This window comes from Pelodiscus sinensis, chromosome 5 (assembly GCF_049634645.1).
Source record: "Pelodiscus sinensis isolate JC-2024 chromosome 5, ASM4963464v1, whole genome shotgun sequence".
Taxonomy (NCBI): domain Eukaryota; kingdom Metazoa; phylum Chordata; order Testudines; family Trionychidae; genus Pelodiscus; species Pelodiscus sinensis.
In genome coordinates this window covers 42688555-42708362 of record NC_134715.1, presented here as the reverse complement: position 1 = coordinate 42708362, position 19808 = coordinate 42688555, and the positions used below count along the sequence as shown (strand labels likewise).

At 38.7% G+C, this 19808-nt stretch overlaps 1 protein-coding gene and 1 long non-coding RNA gene across 7 annotated transcripts in view; both read right to left on the bottom strand.

Moving 5' to 3' along the window:
• LOC142829580 (uncharacterized) overlaps positions 1–9629 on the bottom strand; it is a 39125-nt gene extending 29496 nt beyond the window's left edge. The window contains exons 1-2 of one of the 3 annotated variants that reach the window (XR_012904124.1): positions 7040–9267; positions 5440–5521 (exon numbers count right to left, since the gene is read on the bottom strand). This is a non-coding gene — a long non-coding RNA (uncharacterized LOC142829580). Of the gene's footprint in view, positions 1–5439; positions 5522–7039; positions 9268–9405 lie in introns of those variants that run through there. The other 2 variants (XR_012904125.1, XR_012904126.1) reach the window with 2 other exon arrangements.
• A 1737-nt stretch (positions 9630–11366) lies between these two features.
• The window catches only part of INPP4B (inositol polyphosphate-4-phosphatase type II B), a 478846-nt gene continuing 470404 nt past the window's right edge, over positions 11367–19808 (bottom strand). For 2 of the 4 annotated variants that reach the window (XM_075929896.1, XM_075929898.1), the window contains one exon: positions 11367–16325. In XM_075929896.1, coding sequence (XP_075786011.1) covers positions 16193–16325 — 133 coding nt within the window. In that variant the 3' untranslated portion in view covers positions 11367–16192. The other 2 variants (XM_075929897.1, XM_075929899.1) reach the window with 1 other exon arrangement.

Here is a 19808-nt window from a genome sequence, read left to right as displayed (position 1 = left end):
TGTCCCTTTTCCTGCAGTTCCTTCCAGATAGTACTGGGCCACTGCAGTTGACTTTAGTATAAATCTGGTTACAGTCCTTTTTAACAATTTGGTTCTAAATGTAAGCTTCTGTGCAGTCTTGTTTGTTATTGATATAGATTGCAACACATATAGACTGTGCAATAGAGCAGTGTTAATTCTATGAGAGTGCCTGGCCTGTTGGGTTTTTCTGATTACTGAGTGTTTGAGTTTGCAGCCTTACTGTTTTATTAGCGTAATAGATGATCAGTTCAGTGCTTGTGCTGGTCATGCCTGGAGCTGATGTGCTCTGTGGGAGAGTATCCCCTCTGGCTGGGCATTTTTTGTGCTTTGCCCTGCTTGTTCATGTTTCCTTCTGGCCAGTGCATAAAAATAGCACTGATGAGCTACCAAAAAGGAATCATGCATCATTGCCTTCACTTGGGGGAAGGTTACCACAATGTGGAACAGGGTGAGGATGAAGAAGAGACTAACGAACTAAAAAGGAAGATCCTGGAGGACAATCCTAACTTACCACTAATAGATGCAGTGGTCTTTCCTGGCAGGGGATTCAGCAAAACACTTTTTTAATGGCAGTTAAACACTTAGTGTTAGAGATGTTAAATTTATATTAACTAATCGAATAGTCTATAGGATTTCCATTGACTATTTGATTACTCTATATAAGGGTGCCTCCACCTCTGAACGGTAGCAAGGGCACTGATAGGCTCTTGCTACAGTTCAAAAACGGAAGCCCTTCAGGGAGCGTGGGGCTTCCTCTTGAAATGGAAGCCTCTATATCCCCTGCCCCCACCGAGATGGTGCTGGGGGGGAACTGGCTTTTAAGCTGGTACCCCTGCACTGGCTCCTGTTCTCCCCCCCCCCCTGCTGCCTCTTTCTGATAGAGGACACTGGGGGGATAACTGTCCCTTTCCTGACCTCTCTACCTTCCCACCCCCCTTCAGTGACCCCTCTCATGAGCGCCTCCATCAGGAGGTCTACTCACTCCTCCCATAGGGGGTGGTAGAAGTTGTTCCACATGAGCTTCTGAGGAAAGGGTTCTACTCCTGGTACTTCCTCATCCCAAAATCCAAAGGGGTCCTTTGCCCCATCCTAGATCTCAGAAGACACAATGCCATAACGACTATGCTCAGGATGGTGACCCTAGCCTCCATCACTCCCTCCCTAGATGTAGGGGACAGGTACGCTGCCCTCAACTTGAAGGACGCATACTACCACATTTCCATCTTCTCTTCCCACAGAAGGTGCCTCCGTTTTACAGTTGGCACAAACCACTACTAGTTCACAGTCCTCCTGTTTTGGCCTGTCCACTGCCGCTGGAGTATTTACCAAATGCAGGGCAGTGGTGGCTGCCTTCCTAAGGAAACCAGGTGTTGGCTCACATAGAAACCGTTTCCCACTTAGGGCTCATGCTGAATGAGGAAAAGTCAATCTTGACCCACGCAAGTAACAGAGTTTTGAGAGCAAGGCTGGATGCCATGACAGGACGGGTGTCTCTGCCAAGTGCCAGGTTCGTGGCAATGAGGGACATCATTCTGAGGCTTCAAGCCACACTTTTGACCATGGCAAGAAACTGCATCATATTTCTGGGCCATATGGTGGCCTGCATGTATGTAATGCAGCACGCTAGGCTACGCCTGTGCCCATTACAGACCTGGCTAGTGGGGGTCTTCAGGTTGGCCCACAATCACATCAACATGTTGGTGGCCATCCCACCAGAGGTCCAGTCTACTTTGGCCTGGTGGGTGCAGGAAAGGGAGGTGTGTGGAGGAGTCCTCTTTGTCCAGCAGCAGTAGTAAAGGAAGTGGAATGAAGTGTGTCCTTCCTTCGACTTCCTGCTTTGTAGATCACTCCAAAAGCTGAATTAAATTATTTGATGTAGCTGAAGTTGTGTATCTTAATTTGACTTTTGTCCTGCTGTGTAGACCTACCCATCTGAGGGAAGGCCAGTGGTCCAGAATCCATAACACTGATTTCCTTAGGGAGCGAAAGTGATGACATTCTACTCTAGCCTTTGACCAGTCTCTCTCACCGCTAGTAGTAAGAAATGCTCTAGAGAAGAACAACACTTGTCTGGCTCCTTGACCATGGTCCCAGCTCCAATGCTTCTAGAGTCCAGGAACCAGAGTTGAAGAGTTTGCTGTTGCCATGCTAACTTAGGTATTTTAGTTTTCCTTTTTTCTATGTTTGTATATAATTAATAGCCCCCCACCTTTTAATTTTAGGTTGTGAACGTGTGACTGTGTGCATGCATGAGCACTCAAAGCCCACATGGGGGAAGGAAAGAAAAGAAGGTTCCCAAGGTTTAAATAGTCCTAGAAATTGTCAAAAAGATATTCACTGAAGTGGGTTCTGTGTTAAAGTTCTGAGAGAGAGATTTCTTGTCATATGTAGTTTCTGATAAACAAGAGCTGTCAAACTTTTGCGCAGCAAAATACTTTTTGTTCAAGTTTGTACTGTAATGTCATTGTGGGGAGAGAGGGAGGAAGAATGGGTTAGCAACATATAAGCAGAGAATTCTAAGTAGGGAGTTGAATTGGCTCTGAAGTTGTAGTTTAGACATTAGATCATTTGGATTTGGTATTAGGCTGTTAGCCAGCTCTAAGTCACAAAATTGATTAAAGATGGTAAAAATATTTACCTTCTGTGTTGAACTTCATTGCTATTTCTCTTCATTTTGGCTTTTCAGTAATATATTGCATTAATAGAAGATATGACAACGCATTTTCTTGTCATACAGTCTTGCACTGAGTATTGTACCATGTAGAAAATGGTTGAGCAGATTGCTGAAGTATAAAAAAGGCTTCATCTGTTTGCAGGAAGGCTGAGCTGCTATTATATAACTATGCTGCTGTGTACTAGTTTTTAAGTCCCAAGTATATTAATCAAAGTGCCAACACTCAGAATACTTAATGATTTCTTGTTAATTTTCTTGGCTGTTCTTTTTTCCCCTAATTGCTTCCAAATGAAATCAGAAGAAATGGGGCTTCATGCAAATAAGAAGTTTGCTATGGAATGCATTGACCTATGACCCTTTTACATAAATTAAAATAATGATGCTTCCCTAAAAAGGCAATTCACAATGAAAAAATCATCTGGAGAGCGCCTAACTACTTTGAGTGAACAATGTTTGTGTACATGTGTGTCACTGCTTGAGTTCTTAAGGGGGGGATGTCTTGAAGAAATGACAATAAGAAAGAAAGGTTTCTCACCTTGTGCAGGAACTGGAGTTCAAGATGTGTTCCTCATAAAGGTGCCCCTACATCTTCAGTCAAAGACTTTTGTTAGCAGTGCCTCTTCGGCTCATGCATGTTCCTAACACATCCTTGTGCCCTTTACCAAGGCTAAATAGAGGCTGCACAAGTGAACTTCTCTCAGTTCTCTCTCTACTGCAAAGCTAACAGACAACTCTGAAGCACAGGGAAGAATGGCAGGAAGGGGTATAGTTTCAAAGATAATATGCCTCTCGAATAACTCCAATTACTGCACAGGGTGAGTAACCTCTCCATTGTCTTTGGATAATGTCCCTGTGGGTGCACCTTTTTAAGTGACTCCCTAGCCATAGCCTTTTAAGGAGATGAAAGTTTGGGACAGAGTCTATCAGTGAAGAAAGAGCTGCATTGTCTGCTGTAACATCTGATCTTGCAGCATTAATTAGGGAATAGCTGTCCAACTCTGTGCTCTAAGGATGGAATACAGCTGGTTCATAGACTGTGTTTTAGTAGTGTGTGTAGTCCTTCTTGTGACTGTGTAACCTCAGCAAAACCATAAGGCAATATTACATCCAGAGAGCCACTTAGAAAATATCTGAATGGTGATGGGCACTCCCTTATTTAAATTTGCAATAGGAACTAAGTGAGTAGGAGCCTTCATGAAGGGTCTAGTCCTGTCCAGGTAATAGGTTAATGTTCTCCTAATATCTAGTATCTGAAAAGCATATTGTTATGTAGAATGATTCAGGAAAAAAAAACACCATCCTGGAAGGCTAATAGGTTGGTTGATATGAAATTCAGAGGACACCTTAGGTAAGAACTTTGAATGAGGTTGTAAAGATAACTTCTCTTTGAAGAAAAAAGTAAAAGGAGAGTCTTTCATTAGAGACTCCCATTTTAGCAATTTTTTTGAGCAGAAGTGATGGCTGTCAGAAAGGAAGTCTTCCTAGACAGATGTAGCTATTGGCTCAAATGTTGTTTCATGAGATGTTTAAGAACCAGATTAAAATCCAAAGTGGTGTAAGGGCTCTAATCTGCAAAAAAAATTTTGATAAGTCTTTTTAGGAATGTCACTGAAATTTCCTACTGGTACAAGGAAACTATTGTGCTGTTTACACAATAAATGAACCTTGATGGAACTTAAAGGCCTAAATTTTTCAATTCCAACTGGTAATCCAAGATTGAGAGAAGAGATAGATGACATTAGTTACACCAAAGTTTATATCGTCTCCATTTCTGAAGGAAAGTACATCTAGTAGATTCCCTTCTGCTATTTAACAGTATTTTTGTACTTCCAATGAACAGATCTTCTAGAGAATGGGGATTGCGTCCCTCTCTGAAACAGAATTTCCTGCACTTTGTGTTCACTGCTGCGGCAAAAGGTTGATCTGTGGAAATTTTAAAGTTAGGAATATTTTGTTGAGGACTCTTATTAGTAATTTAGGGAGAAATGTCCTCAGGTCACCCTCATGGTATACCCTCAAGATAAGAAGCTAAAATGATTAATGGGCTATGCGTCAGTTCCAAAGCTTTATCACTTAGTACAGCGAGGGAGAACATGCTCTTCTCTGACTGTTGATGTGTTATGCAAACCTATGTTGTCTGTCATGATCTTGATGGTCTTGTGTTTAAATGGGGAAGAAAGTGGAGATCAGCATTTCTGATCACCATTCATTGATGTTCAGATTGAAGTACAAGCTCTGTTCCTGTTGTCACCATTTGCCTTGGACCATGTGAGAACCCCAGTGTGCTCCTCCTCTCAAAAGGGGAGTATTCAATGTTAATGTGATGCAGTGGGATTTCTCCATAAACTTTGGATTGGTTCATCCACCAAGTGACTGACTGTATGACCTGTTTAGGTCCAGACACCTACTTGTTGAGAGACTGTTTACTGGGTACATAAATAGTCCTGAGCCATCTATTAAGATGCAGTATAGACATTTGTGTCACAAAAGCACGAGCAGCCATGTGCCACAGCAATTACAGACAAATCTCTGCTGGAACTCGAAGATAGAAGCTGTACTCTCTGTAAAAGTTTCCTTAGAGCAAGGAACCTGTGGTAAGAGAAACAAGTTCTTCTACTTCTCAAATCCGGAAGAGATCCTATAAAGATAAATCATTGCGTAGGGTAAAGATTGATTTCTCAATACTTGTTAGCAGGTCTGGATTTCAGAATAGTGAAGTTGTTTGAACCAGCAACCATACCAACCCTTGAGGAGCCAGTTCCTGAAGAAGGGAAAAGTAGTTATTCCTAGATGATGGAGGACGGGTCAAAGGGCAGGTGCTGGTACCTATAACAGAAAGTGAAACCTGTTATGAGAAGAACGAATAGTTATGTGGAAGGACAGGTTGGACCTCCCTGGTCTGGCACCCTTGGGACTTGACCCACCCCCAATGAGGGAGTTTGCTGGATCAGGGAAAGTCAATCCTGGCTCCTTCCTGATGGCTTTCATGCTCTCCTGGGGGTCATCCAGCCCCCTGCTATACTCCCTGGCCCTGAGCTCCCCTGCTACTGGCTCTGTGCCCTGGTCCCTAGCTGTGCAACCCAGTCCCCAGCCGGCCTCTGCTCCCAGCTGCTTGGGCTCTCTGGTCTGGACTACGGATGTTGCTGGACCAGTGTCTCCTGGATGAGAGAGGTCCTACCTGTGGCATCTTTGAGGTCAAGGATCACAAACCAGTCCCTTAAATGCAGGGAGGGAATGATAGCTGCTAGAGACACCATCCTGAATTTCAGTAGTTTGAGGGTCTTATGCATTCCTTTTGTCGATTTTCAAACTTTAATATACCTTAAGTGCTGTCTTCAAGACCCAAATATGAAATTAGGTGTGGCAAATAGGATATTCATGGTAAAATTGCTCTCTTCGTATAGCAATCAATGTGGTACTAAAAACCGTAGGGTTTTTCAATTAAGACTACACTCAAAATGTATATTGCTGCATGATCAGTAATGGAAACACTATTCCCAGAAATGTGCAGCATTTGTATACTAGATACTTATGACAGGGTTTGAATATTAAACTGAACAAAAAAATCTATAATCAGCTAAGTACTACCTTCAGGGCACTAATCTCAATAATGGGTAAACAATAAGTATTTGCATCATTGTAATTATAAGAAAATGAAGTTGACAACGATTAGTGCTTCATTCCCTATCAAAATCTGCCCCTTAATAAAAGATACTGCTTCTCTAGCTCCTGAATGGCTATGCCAGTTTAGGGTACACTTTTCAATGTGGAAATTGGTGGAAGCTTTTTGCAATATTGGTTTTGAGAAAGTCAATAACAAATGTATAGTTTTCTCTGTATTTCCCTTTTAACAGCACAGGTCAGAGTTTTGCTAACTCAAACTTCTTTTGGTTTGTTTTTGCAGTAAGGCATAGGCAGGTCAGTGCTTTATTACTGCTAGAAGTTGTAATATTTTCTTTTTAAATGTCTGAACAAATTAACTGTTAAAAATAAACTGCAGGATAGCACAGTGGGAAGTGGAATTTAGCAGACTGAAGATCAAAAGGAATTAAATGCCAGAGCTCTAGCCTATGTGCCAGTAAAAACTGATGTGACTTAGTAAGTTTAATGAAAAAGGGAATTTTACTGTATGAGATGCATCCGTGGATTCTAAAAAAAGTCAGTGCACATATTTCCTGCTGATGTCCATTCACTATGTCCACGAATACATACATATAAATTGAGTGTTGCTTCTTTTGTAAACCAACACTTATCTGCAATTTGTAGTCAAGCTTGCTAGCTGAGTTACACAAAACAATTGCTAGCAACTTCTATTTTTCATTCATCTGAAATGTTCAGTCTTACCTTATTTTTCCCCATCAAGAAGAAAAAAATGCCCTGAAAATGTTGTTGCAGTACCTTCCAGTCTCAACAAAGTTTGTAAGTGGCCTTTAGTAACCCAATAAGTTATCTTATATCTCTGTGTATTTGTCAGATCCTTCTCATGTGTGCTGTCATTATTGAAACATCCCAGCTGTTAAATACATAGATGAATGTTATTAGTATTTCATCATGTCACTCTTCCCAGAGTGTTGACAATTACCATACATTTTATCAAAAGTTCCCAAGAAAATGATACTTCTGTCTAAATCTACAGGACGGCTTTTCTCTCTGCTAGTTAAGTCTTTTCTTAGTCTCCTGTAAATTTACAGTGATTTGTTCTTTGGATTCCAAATACAGAAAAAGGCAGTACTTGTAATATTTTCTTATGGTGTCTAATAAAGTGACCTGTACTCCTTTCATACCCTTTTAATTATTTTACAAGTTGCTCCTCTAACATACATCATCCAATTTAAAAAACTCGGTGCTGAACATTTCTCTGTAAAATCACTTGTCTCTATGTGTATGTATATGTAGCTGCTCGGGTGTTTCACAGTGGGGACACAGATTTAATTACAGTCCATAGTTTACAATGTCAATTCAGCTCAGGTGAAGGCAACCCCCATACCCTCCCTGTTCCAGATCACTCAGATCTCATCACTCTCAGGGCCTATTTTATAACTATAGCGCTAGTTGACTCTTCAGCTGATTCAATGCTGCTTTGTAATTTGTGTTTTTTTTAATCTTGTCACTTCCAAAAGGACTGAAATGTCATACATGTGATTGGTCAGTACATTGAGATGAGATTTTTACAAGTAACTTAAGGGAATTAGATGCCTAACTACCATTCTTGAATCTCATGAAAGCTGGGCACCTTAGCACTCTTTGAAAGTCCCAGTATCAGTGGATGCACATTTTGGGATTCTTGAACCTTGAGTACTCAACATTAGAACACTTCAGAAGTCAGTAGAACCCAGCTGGAAGGTCTCTTGCCAGATACCCATATAAAAGTCTGGCCTCTGTCAGACAACACAGATTTAGCTTGATACACATCAGTCTTCAGAATAGTTAGTCAGGTTACTTGACATGTCAACATCCTTTTGACAGATATCACTGCTTCACAGCACTGACTAAAGTCATGGTCTTGTTCTGAAAAATGTTCAGAGCTACCTTATACTGTCTAGTGACTCTCCCTCAACTCTGAACATCAGCACAGTATTAAATAGTGAACTGGTATCAAGATTGAAAATCATGAACATTTACATTACATGACTCATCTAATCCAGGTGATAGACCTATACAGCAGGGGCTTTAGTGTCTGGTAGCTGCCAAGTGCCTCAGTCGATTCTTACACTACAGTGGCTTCAATAGTACAACTGATGGCAGTACAGATACAGGTCAACATTTCAAAAGTGCCTAAGTAATTTAAGAGCTTAAGTCCCACTGAAAGTCAGTGACTCCAAAGTTAGTTTAGGTGTCATTGAAAATTTTGCTCTACTTCTCCCTTTTAAGGTTACAACTCATAACAGAAGTCACTCACTGAGGGCACACATTTTCTTGCATGTGCAAATTCATTGTACATTAAAGTTATTTTATTATAATCCATTTGTTATTTGCATTGCAATAGTACCTCGGAACCCAAAGATGGTTAACAGGGATCCATTAAACAAAAGCAGACCAAAAAGAGATTTGATTTCACACTTTCAAAGCTAATAATATGTATACTTTCTGACTCCTCTATACAACCCTGATCTTACTGTCAGTTTATCATCAGAATGGTCACATTCAGTGATTATTCTCATGTAAATAAGGAAATCTGGATCAGCCCTTAATCTTTTTTCCATTTTGAAATATTTTAAGCTTTTGACAACAAATCTCTTATGTGGAATACAATTTAAAGGCAAGTTCTGCTGTACCAGTCAGGATATGGATGAAATTTGTTTTGATTTGTATTCAAGTCAGCTATTTAAATCATTTCATCATGTGAATTACAATGACCACTGATAGGAAAAAAAGTGCAAGCAGAAATCCAAGGAAATGCATAGGCAGGATGTATAACTAGAGAAAGTGAAGGATATGACTAAAAAGAGGAACTTGAAGAGAAAATATTTTTTCCTGTAAGTATTAACCATCCAAAATTAACAGTACAAAATTGATGTCAAACAAGTTTGGCTGTTTAAGTTGTATTTGAATCCTTAACTTTTGTAGCCAGCTTTTCCCCACCAATCCCATCCTTATGATAGTTTTAAAACTGCCAAGAGCTAACAATTTGTATGTACTTAATCATAAGCCCATTCGTTCATAAGCCAATGCTCCCAAGTTTAAAAAAAAAAAGTAAAAATTGCAATCACCTGTTCATAAGTTGACTATCAGTTGTTGGCAAACTTCTTGTCCCAGCTAGTCTGTGTAAACCTCTGGCATATTAGAACGTTTTGTTTTACCTGGAACATCTGCAGGCATTGCGTCCTGCAGGTCCTACTGTCTGAGATTCACTGTTTCTGGCCAAAAGGAACAGCGGGAAGTGGCAGCCAGCAAATCCCTCGGCCTGTGCCGCTTCCTGCAGCTCCCAGTGCTCGGAACAGCAAACAGCAGCCAGTGGGAGCTGAGGGGCTCTATGCCTGTAGAAACTCCAGGTACATACAGTGTCTTAGGGAGTCAGTGGTTAGTCCTTCTGGGCTAGGAACTGAAGTTTGCCAAATCCCCCAACTTAAAGAATTGATTAAACACCGGGGCTTATTGCTCTTTACTGCATCATTTTTACCAGTAAAATTCAGCTTACGATTGAGTATATATGGTATGTGAAATAAATAATTGCACTATCTTGGATAGCCTTTAAATTCCATTTCTTATCCTGATTTCCATAGGGACAAATTGTATCCCTTCCTCTACAAGTGTCAAAGATTCTCTTGTAGAAGAATGTGTATGCAAGGGGCTTGAGCAGGATTTAGAGAGCCCACATAGCAATCAGTGGGTCTGCTCACTTGTGTAAGATGAGCACATTGTGGTGATTTAGAAATTGTATTGTGCACTAGGAGCTACAACATGTTCCTTTCATTCATGTTAATAGTATCTCTGAAGTCAAAGGAACTAGCTGCTCTCGTGAACAATCTGAGCAGGACAGTAAGCTTCCCATTGAAATAAGTGGCAAAACTCCTGCTAACTTTACTAGGATCAGGTCCATATTGTCTTCAGTCAATGCAAATCATTTCTAACCGTTATCAGTGGGAATTCCATTACAGACCCAGGGCAGCTTTTGGTTCAAACACCTCACATCACTTGTAAATTCTTTTTGAATGCATATAAATAGAAGTACAAATGAGACGTGGCAAGAACACTTTAATTTTTTACTATCTCATTACAGCCTTTTAGAAAGATGAATCATATCCCCCCTTTCTATAAGTTACATTCTCTCTCATGAAAAGCATGATAAGTCTGTGCTGTGGCAAGGTAACATATAAAATGAAGATACTTATGTTTATTAGTAATGTACAAAATTCTTCGAGTTAACAGTAACAGCTATTTTGTAACATATTACCACAACAAGTAGTGTAAGTATCTGGCACTTTCTAAAGGTAGTTAAGAAAGTTGCAGATAATTAATCTCTCTCTGGATTTTCCATTGTACAGAAACGAAATGTCAATTTATAAAGAAAATTAGTTCCAAAATGAAACAACCATACTTTTTAGGAATGTGGGAGACAATTTTTGTTAGCAGGTAAATCAACCATTTAATCCTATGCAGTAATCAAAACAGGATAAAATAAGATTTCAGCCAACCATGGAGGACTTACCTTTCACTGTGGAAACAAATCACATAAATTTGTTTCCTCCATTACTGAAGCTAAGTATTAACTAAAGCAAACCTTATTTATTTACTTGGGTTGACAATTCAACAGGAAGCACTGAACCGATGGATCTGAAATACCAATTACAGCACAGGGACTCAACTGTTTGACTTTTGGGGGCTCTGTATTGCAAAAGGAAGTTCATTTCCTGTCTACCACCTAGAATAAATTCCCCTATATGTCAGCAGTGATACCACTCTTTATTAGTTATTACTAGCAAATATAAAACCCATCTTATTCTTGGGTTAAAATTGGCAAAAAGTAGGGATTAAGAACCATTAATTCACCATCATTGGTGTTGCTTGTATTATATTCTGGACATCCTTGGATGCTACGTGCTCTCTGAGCCTGATCTTGGAAAGTATGCAGCATCCTCAGCCCCTCTGGGAACTAAAGCCCTCCTTAAAGGATCTGGCCCTTAGACACTGGTACTTTTATGGAAATGAAAAATGAAACAAACACAAAGTCTGAAACAAAAAATAAAAGTTACATTTATTTAAATAAAACTATACACACAGTGTACAATGGATATGGCTTACAAACAGCAAACACACAAAAATGATAGTTCCCTAAGTACAAAAGTAAAAGGAGCTGGGGCAGCCTACCTGTGTTTCAGTTTCTCTCAATACACATTACATTAGTCTTGCTCATAAAAGAAGTCACAGTGATTTGAGAGAACAGGATTTGGCCATTACACATATACTGGAATAGCTACACAAAAGGAAAACAAGTACCAATATAACCTGTGATTGTACAATTATTTTCACAAAATTTTGATATGTTTAATTTTAAAGCACATAAGGCAAAACTATATGCATGCCAAGTGGAAAAAGTACAAACACCATCTGCCTTGTTCCCACCCCTTCCCCAAATACAAAAACAAATACCTCCAACTCCCAGTCAATGCATTACCTTGCCCTTATCACCATTCTTCCCTCCCAGCTCTACAGATATCTGGTGCTTTCTGTATGTGCTCTTTGAGATGTAACGAAAGACAGGACTATGCAGCACTTTAAAGATTAACAAGATGGTTTATTAGTCTTTAAAGTGTTGCATAGTCCTGTCTTTTGTTTCAGCTAGACCAGACTAATACGGCTGCATCTCTATCACTCTTTGAGATGTGTGTGTATTATTTCACAATTTTTTTAAGGTACTGTTTCCAGAGCATGTGTGGGGTCAATACAATTTTCCAGTCAGATTTTTTTTAGAATTTATGAAGGTTTTAGAGAATAAGCTGCATTCTCTAGCAACATAAAGCAAAGAACAGCTGATAGTGGTTCTCTAACTTTTGTATTGATGACCTTTTTCACATAGCAAGCCTCTTCCCTTATAACTTAAAAACACTTTTTATTATATTTAACACTATTGTAAATGCTGGAGGGGAAGAACCATTTGGAGGTGGAGGCTGACTGTTCTCCCCCTTCTTCTCCCCCTCCCCCCCCCGTGTAATAAACTTCATGACCTCCAGCTTGAGAACTGCTGTGTTGTATGATTAAAGAAAAACAGAATACCAGTCAATATTGTAAAGCCACTGGAAAACCATTTCTCTTGTACTGTATATAAAAAAAATTGTGATTATTTTTAAAATATTTGATCTTCCAGACCCATTTTATTTTTTCCCCTTTAAACAATAAAATTAAGGCCATCTCTTAAAACTGGAAATGACTATCAGTTATTTCTTGAAGAATAATAAAAGTCACACTATATAGACTTTGATAAGCTTAAAATAATAATTTTGGAAGTTGGGCCAAAGAATATGAGAGAGAGAGAGAGAGAGAGAGAGATTCCTGCTTATATATGCAGCCAAAAATCTGGGCACTAAAATTCACAGTGCAAAGAATTTTTACTGTTGTTGGCTTCAGCTTGCATCTTATATTGATGGTTCATTACAGTACATGTATTGCTAATGTTTTATGAACTTAAAGCACACCATTTAGACCTAATGGCATTTTCTCTATACTGTAATCGCATTTCATAAAAGCTAAACTATAAACATCTGATATTAAAAGTATGTTCTTACTACACTCCCTAAAGAGTGCAGAAGACCTGCCTGTATACAATTCATCAGTCCTATACATATACTGAATAGAAGTTTTACATATATCATTGAGAAATATCTTAAGGTTGCGTTTAGCTTTTCCCTTTTCTTACAGTTTAAACTCGTTTGCTCCTAGTGCACTTTTTCCTCAAGTTTCACTAAGATGAATCCTACTGATCATATTCAACCAATAGGTACCAATAACTTCAGTGACACTATTCACATGAATAAGGCAAGCAGAATTTAGCTTTAAATGACAGATACTCATTAAACATGGCTGTTTTCTATCAAAAATATAAAACATGGCTGCTTTCAATCCTTCTCAAAATAGAAGCTTTCACTCCTCTCAAAAGTTTTACAATGTTAAGGCTGAACATTGTAGTGACTCTACATTAAGATCAGTTACTTCTCTTAAATAATGTTAGCAAATGGTAAAGTTCATAAAAATAAATTCTTGGGATTACTCCAATATGTAATGGGAGCCCTCTGTTAATGGTGAACTGGGCTTTGGGTGGGGCCTTCTATCCAGTTTTTGTAAGCTGTCATAGGTCCACTGCTGTCTGTGAACCATTAACAGTTAACACCAGGTCAGGATCTACCCGGTGGAATCTAAATCAGAGGAAATATTTCCAACATTAAAGTAGCAATGTGTATGTTGATGTACATGTTGCTATGTCAGCATGTTTTCTGTAGGCCTTCTGTAACTGTAAATATTTGTTCCATAAATGTTTGTTCCAATCAAAAACTTGGCATGCAGAGCTTCTACCTTGCTTAAAAAAACCAAACATCATTATGTCCAATTCTATTTCAATGCAGAGTACTGTGTGGGTCTTTTAAAAAAGTATTTGGGGAAACAAACTGGTAACAAAACACCCAGTTGGAAGTAATGTTTTTTAAGGTTAAAAAGTATGTAAAAATGTTTATTACAGCAGCCTAAGTCCTTGCTTGCACATGACTACTATAGCTTCATTTTTAAAAATTACATAATTAATCACAATATGATCACAGCACAGTAGTAATTCAGAGGCAAAATGTTCTTACAAGGCCACAAGATTGTGATGTAAAAATCTAGAGTTAAAGATTTTGAAACATTCCTTTGTCTGTAGAATTTAATGTGGATAATGTCTGTGAGGTTGTTTCTAAACTACTCAAACCTATAGAATGTAACAATTATTTTCTCTCATAGAATTTTGCAGATTGATTTAAAATACTATTAAAAACAAGATTTCATTCTCCAGGATTATTTTACAGAGATGCATGAGAATGCAGCCTCAATCCCCGAATTTATAGATACACTAACTTTTTCTGGGGGATAACTGTCAAGTAACAAAAAGGATGTTGAGATTGTAATAAATGTGGCAGCTAGACTGGCAGGCTAGATTGTAACATTTCTAGGAAGACTTTGGTTCGGTAAATCCAAAATTAAGACTTTATATGGCTCAATTCTATAATCATTAAAATCTATATACAAATACAGATTTACAGGTTAGAATGCAATGGCTAACTCCGTTAGTAAATTATATAGTATTAAAAGGAACACAAGGCTTTCAGTTCACATCTGCCTGATTTTTATCTCCATACTGTGTTTATGGAAGATGCTGAGACAGCTACAAAAGGCTCCTGTGGTCTATTGGGGATTTAATGTCTAATAAAAAATGATAAATACATATCTAATGATTGCACAGGACAGTGCTAAAGTAGTCATATGTGAGTAAATCATAAAAGTTCCAAAATATTATTTAAATGTCAGTTACCTGCTTTGAATAAGCTGTGTCAGGTTCATCAAGTACACTTATGGTATGGGTGAGTTCTTGGCTCTTCTGAAGTCAATGGAAGGTGGGGCCCGGATTTCAGCACATTACAGATTTATAAAATGTAGCAATGGATTGAAAGGTTCATTTTATAATTCATTATCCCCCAGTACTACTTTGACTTTTACAACAGCAGGAATGGCAGGATTCACCTCTCTGTCTTGACCAGAATCTGAATTTGATAATTATACTTTGCCTAAGGTATCTTCAAGTTCTTATTTAGTTTTGCTTAGATAAAATTCTTATCTTATCCTGTCCTAAATATTTTATTTCCGAAGTGAAGGTGCCAAACAAATGTTATTGTTTTGTTTTTGGTTGGGAGGGGATAGAATTAACTGATACTATCAATAACCCTGTGATGTCTAGCAGATAAATTGAGGAGTGACACAAGCTGGCAAAAGTACTAAAATTCACAGTTAAGACTAAAGAGTATCCTTTGCCTATATATTACATTATACATGTGATAGAAAATCAGCTAACTGGCCACAAAGTAACAGGTCAAGGCGTACTTACCCTCATTTTTATGTTTATTTTGGGTTTAGTGCTAGAAAAATTATTACCAAACTATACATGTTTATAATTCCACCCTGAAGAGCTATATTGTCTCTACTGTATAGGTGGTATATCAGTCAGCACTAAAATAAAGACACATTTTAGGCTTCACTGTGCACTGAAACCATCAGTAAAGTCTAAGGGGCAATTAGGGGTCACTTTACTCACACGGGTAATCCCTCTGATTCCACTGAACCTAACAAATAAATAAAATGAGTAGACTTGACTCTAGCACAAAATGCCAAGAATAATACATCCAACTGAAACTGCAGATAGAATGCATTTACCAAATTACAAACTGTAGTTACTAAAATTACATTATGTAATTACCAAACTTCAAATTATAATCTACAATTACCAAGCTTCTATAGAGAAGCAGAATGGAATTACCGAACTTAAGTTTGGCCAAGAGACCAAGATTAACGTTCCTTGTAATGAATACCACAGGGTCTTTGACCACAAGGCACAGGGATCTCTGTTTTACACCTGATGTAAAGACATTATCTCAAGTAGGATGGTGCCCCTTCACCAGGTATCGTATCAATACAGACCCACAGTGCCCCCTGTGGAATCTATTAACACCATTACTGCAGCAATCTGCATTCTCCTTTTTGGTCTTCTATCAAGCTACTTACGAGGCCCAATTCTACTATTTTATGGAATCTGAATAAATTACAGCCTAGCACTGAAGGCTGTACATACTTGGTTTTGAGAACTCGCAAGCATTAATTGAGGTTTTCTCTTTTGTAATAACTGACTTCTGGTAATTTAAAATAGATCCACCGATAGTCGACCAAGAGAATTCCTAGTTTTGTTACACACGCTCAGTTCATGACACACAAACAGCAATTTTTATATATCTGCTTAGTATCGATGTGTGTTTCTTATTACACTTAGGTATCAGCTTTTCCATATGTCCCTTCGGGTGGTCTGTAGTACTTTGGGAAAGCCATCAGCTGTATCATGTTGAATGCATACTTTCTGCATTTGATATTCTTCAGTACATTCTCTATGCGGCATCCTTCTCTGGTGAAAGGGGAAAAAGTACAACTTCATGAAACACAGAATAAATAAATATGTTTTATTTCTTCATTGCAGCATTTCAGCAACAGTTGAAGTAAAAATAACAAAAGATTCAACTCTACATTTTTGTTTTTCCACAAGTGATGATACATCTTACAAAATTAAATCCAAGGCCAGCCCCAAAACAGTTATTGCCCTCAGAAATACACAATGAGAATATTTTATATTTGACCTTAAGGTTTAAATAAAGTTTCATAAAAATTTTTAAATCATTTATTTAAGGATACATTTTCACGCTAACTTTAGAAATATATTTGCCTTTTAAATTCTTTCACGATATTTCTCCAGACTTTTTACTGTACATGTTAAAGTCTACATGTAGCCCTAAGTACACAGGTTCTGGGAGTAAGGCATTTTATTAAGTCTGGCGCTGTAGATTTGTAAAGGAAATTTTCATCTCTAGTTTATTTCAATATGTTTAGCTTTGCAATGAAAAAAGAGAGAATGGCTCTCCGAACAGATTAACCCAATTCTCTTCTTTACAAAGAAAGGATGCTTGTTCACATACAGTACAAAAGTCACAAGTGCCAAAGTGGTGCTTCAAGACACAAACAAGACTTTGTTAAAAATAATATAAAAGTGTCTTGAAAGCAAAAGCAGCAAATGCAACCAAAGCAACAGTTACAAACAGGTTAATTTAATTACAAAACAGAATTCTATCTCCATATAGTTACTTGACAGAGAAGGGTTAGTTGAAGCAATGTAGTAACATAACCTGGTTGTTAAACAAAACAGAAGATTCCATCAGTGAATAAATAACAATGAAAGTAGCACAATGAAAATTAGTCCAACAAACTGTCCCATTCATTATCCTTGGTTCAGGGTTAGTTTGTATTGTGCAAAATCACTTTTGATCTTTATAATGAATAAATTGAATTAGAGGTTCAAGCTTTCAGGATCCTTAATATGTCCTTTATAGAACTAGTTACAGCGGGAAAGTGTTACGGTGACCCAAAAGAGGAAATTAACTCAATGCATAGTATACTACTTAGATTTCAGGAAGAAAAAAAAGAAAACACAATACAGTTCAGACATTTGTATGCTAAAGACAAATCCTGTGGGTCTGGAAAATGTAGAAATATTACAGCATAATTCTTTTATTTTTAAGTTAGTTTGTTGCTGTTTGTAGAAAAGAAAGGAACACAAGTGAGTTTATTGATATTTGGCTAATAGTAAAGCAAGACTTAAGATAAGCCACACAACCAGCAAGTGTGAGCTGACAAGCAGCAAGGCGACAGGATAGAAGTGACGAGAAGTTGGCTTGTTATCAGTTAGACAGCCTGTCTCGGGATCATCCGACTCATTCAGTGCTCCCTGGGTTTGTCTGCTGTTAAACAGGGGAAGTTAGGAACAAATAGAATAGCATTTAAATTGCAAAGAAAGCCAATATGTAGGTATTATGAGAACAAAGAAACACTAAATATGGCCAATAGATTAGTGGATTTATGCTAAATAATTCCAAATATTTTTACTCTGTTCTCCAACTGGATGCATAAAACTAGCTATTGTTTTTAAAAAGTGTTAAAAGTGTGTTTAAATGACATTCACAGGTTACAGGCACTTAAAAATGCAATGAACTTGGCTGTGACTAAGACAAACATGAAATTGATCTGTAGAGAAATAAATGAACGAGTTAGGAAAAGAAGACAAGAACACAATATGTCACAATGGGACCAGGCAAAGTGATGTCTCTGTGGTGCTCACAGTTTTTAGTCCACTCCAGCTTCACTGCCTGCTTCTTGTACATGGGATCTTTTTGAAACAATTCAGTTATTTTATGTTTTTGGCTCTTTAAAAATTATTGGAACAAATTTAACATTTTTTAACAAGTCAGCCTCACTGCTCACTCAGCCTTATCAGCTAAATCAACACAGATTTTTAATTCAAAGTGTAAGACTGATGTAAAAAAAAAGACATTGTAACTTGTTCAGCCAAATCAAGTGTAGGTTAACCTGTACTACAGTGAAGTTCTTCTGAGTCTTTAAAAGTTGTGTTGTGCCTGTATTGGAGCAGTAAGCATACCTTCAAATGACTTTTAAACTTTTCAGTTGTAAACATGGTAGTTATTCCAGATATTTTCCATCTAAGTGGAATTATGGACACTTTAGCTAAACCCTTCAGCCCATTAAAAGTTATATATGCATGTGCTCAAGACTCCTGGTAAGGGCTTTCCCTTGGGCAGTCATAACTGATATAGTTAGTGGAATTAGTGCTTTTGCTATTACCAGGAAGTGCAATTTTTCTGACAGGAGTTTCAAGTGAAATGGATGGATGGTCAAAAAAAGCCAGATGTGTCAGATTTCACTGGAACATTTGACACATCTGCCACTGCTTTGTTGTTTATCATTAAAAAAATACTGAAAAGAAAATACCATTATGACACTATACTGAATGTGATGAAAACAATGCAGCCATTGCACCATGCCTTAGAAAAGTACAGCAAGCAGGGCCACCAACAGGGAAGGAAATGGGGGCAGCTGTTCCAGGACCCAGTGATTTTAACAAGGACTGGGGCTCCTGGTTGTAGCTAGAGTCCTGGGCCCTTTAAATTGGCTGCCGGAGCCCTGGGCAGTGCTAAGAGCGGGCTAGGAGAGGCTAGTCCCCAGCCTGGGCCCTTCTAGTTGAGGCCCCACTACCTTCCAGGGGCCCAGAGCTGAGGCTCCTCTCTACCACCTTGCCCAGGGCCCTGGCAAGTTAGTTACCGGCCCGGGCAGCCTGCATTCCTTTTTGCAACTGACTTGTGCATTGGGATAGCATAGTCAAGTCCCTGTTTTCTTGCTGACTTACTAAAGCAAGCCAAGGCAGGTAAAGTAATACTATAGTACATACAAAAATTATTAGACTAATACACTGAAGGGGAGGCAAAGACTGAAATTATGGCTGAATACCACGAAAGAGGCTAGCCAAATTTTGTCACAAAATAATTATGCTTGATAAATCCAAAGAAACAATTAAATCTTCCAGTTCCCCTTCACATAAATACAGGCAGTCCCCGGGTTACATACAAGATAGGGACTTTAGGTTTGTTCTTAAGTTGAATCTGTATGTAAGTCGGAACTGGCATCCAGATTCAGCCGCTGCTGAAACTGATCAGTTTCAACAGCAGCTGAATCTGGACACCAGTTCCGACTTACATACAGATTCAACTTAAGAACCCCAGGCGTCCCCAAGTCAGCTGCTGCTGAAACTGATCAGCAGCTGATTCCAGGAAGCCCGGGGCAGAGCAACTCTGCCTCGGGCTTCCTGTAGTCAGCCGCTGGTCAGTTTCAGCAGTGGCTGACTTGGGGACGCCTGGGGCAGAGCAGCTCGGGTGCTGCTGGGTTGGTCCAGTAGCGTGGCCGCTCCTCGGCGCTACTGGACCAACCCAGCAGCACCCCAGCTGCTCTGTCCCAGGAGTCCTGATTCAGCCACTGCTGAAACTGATCA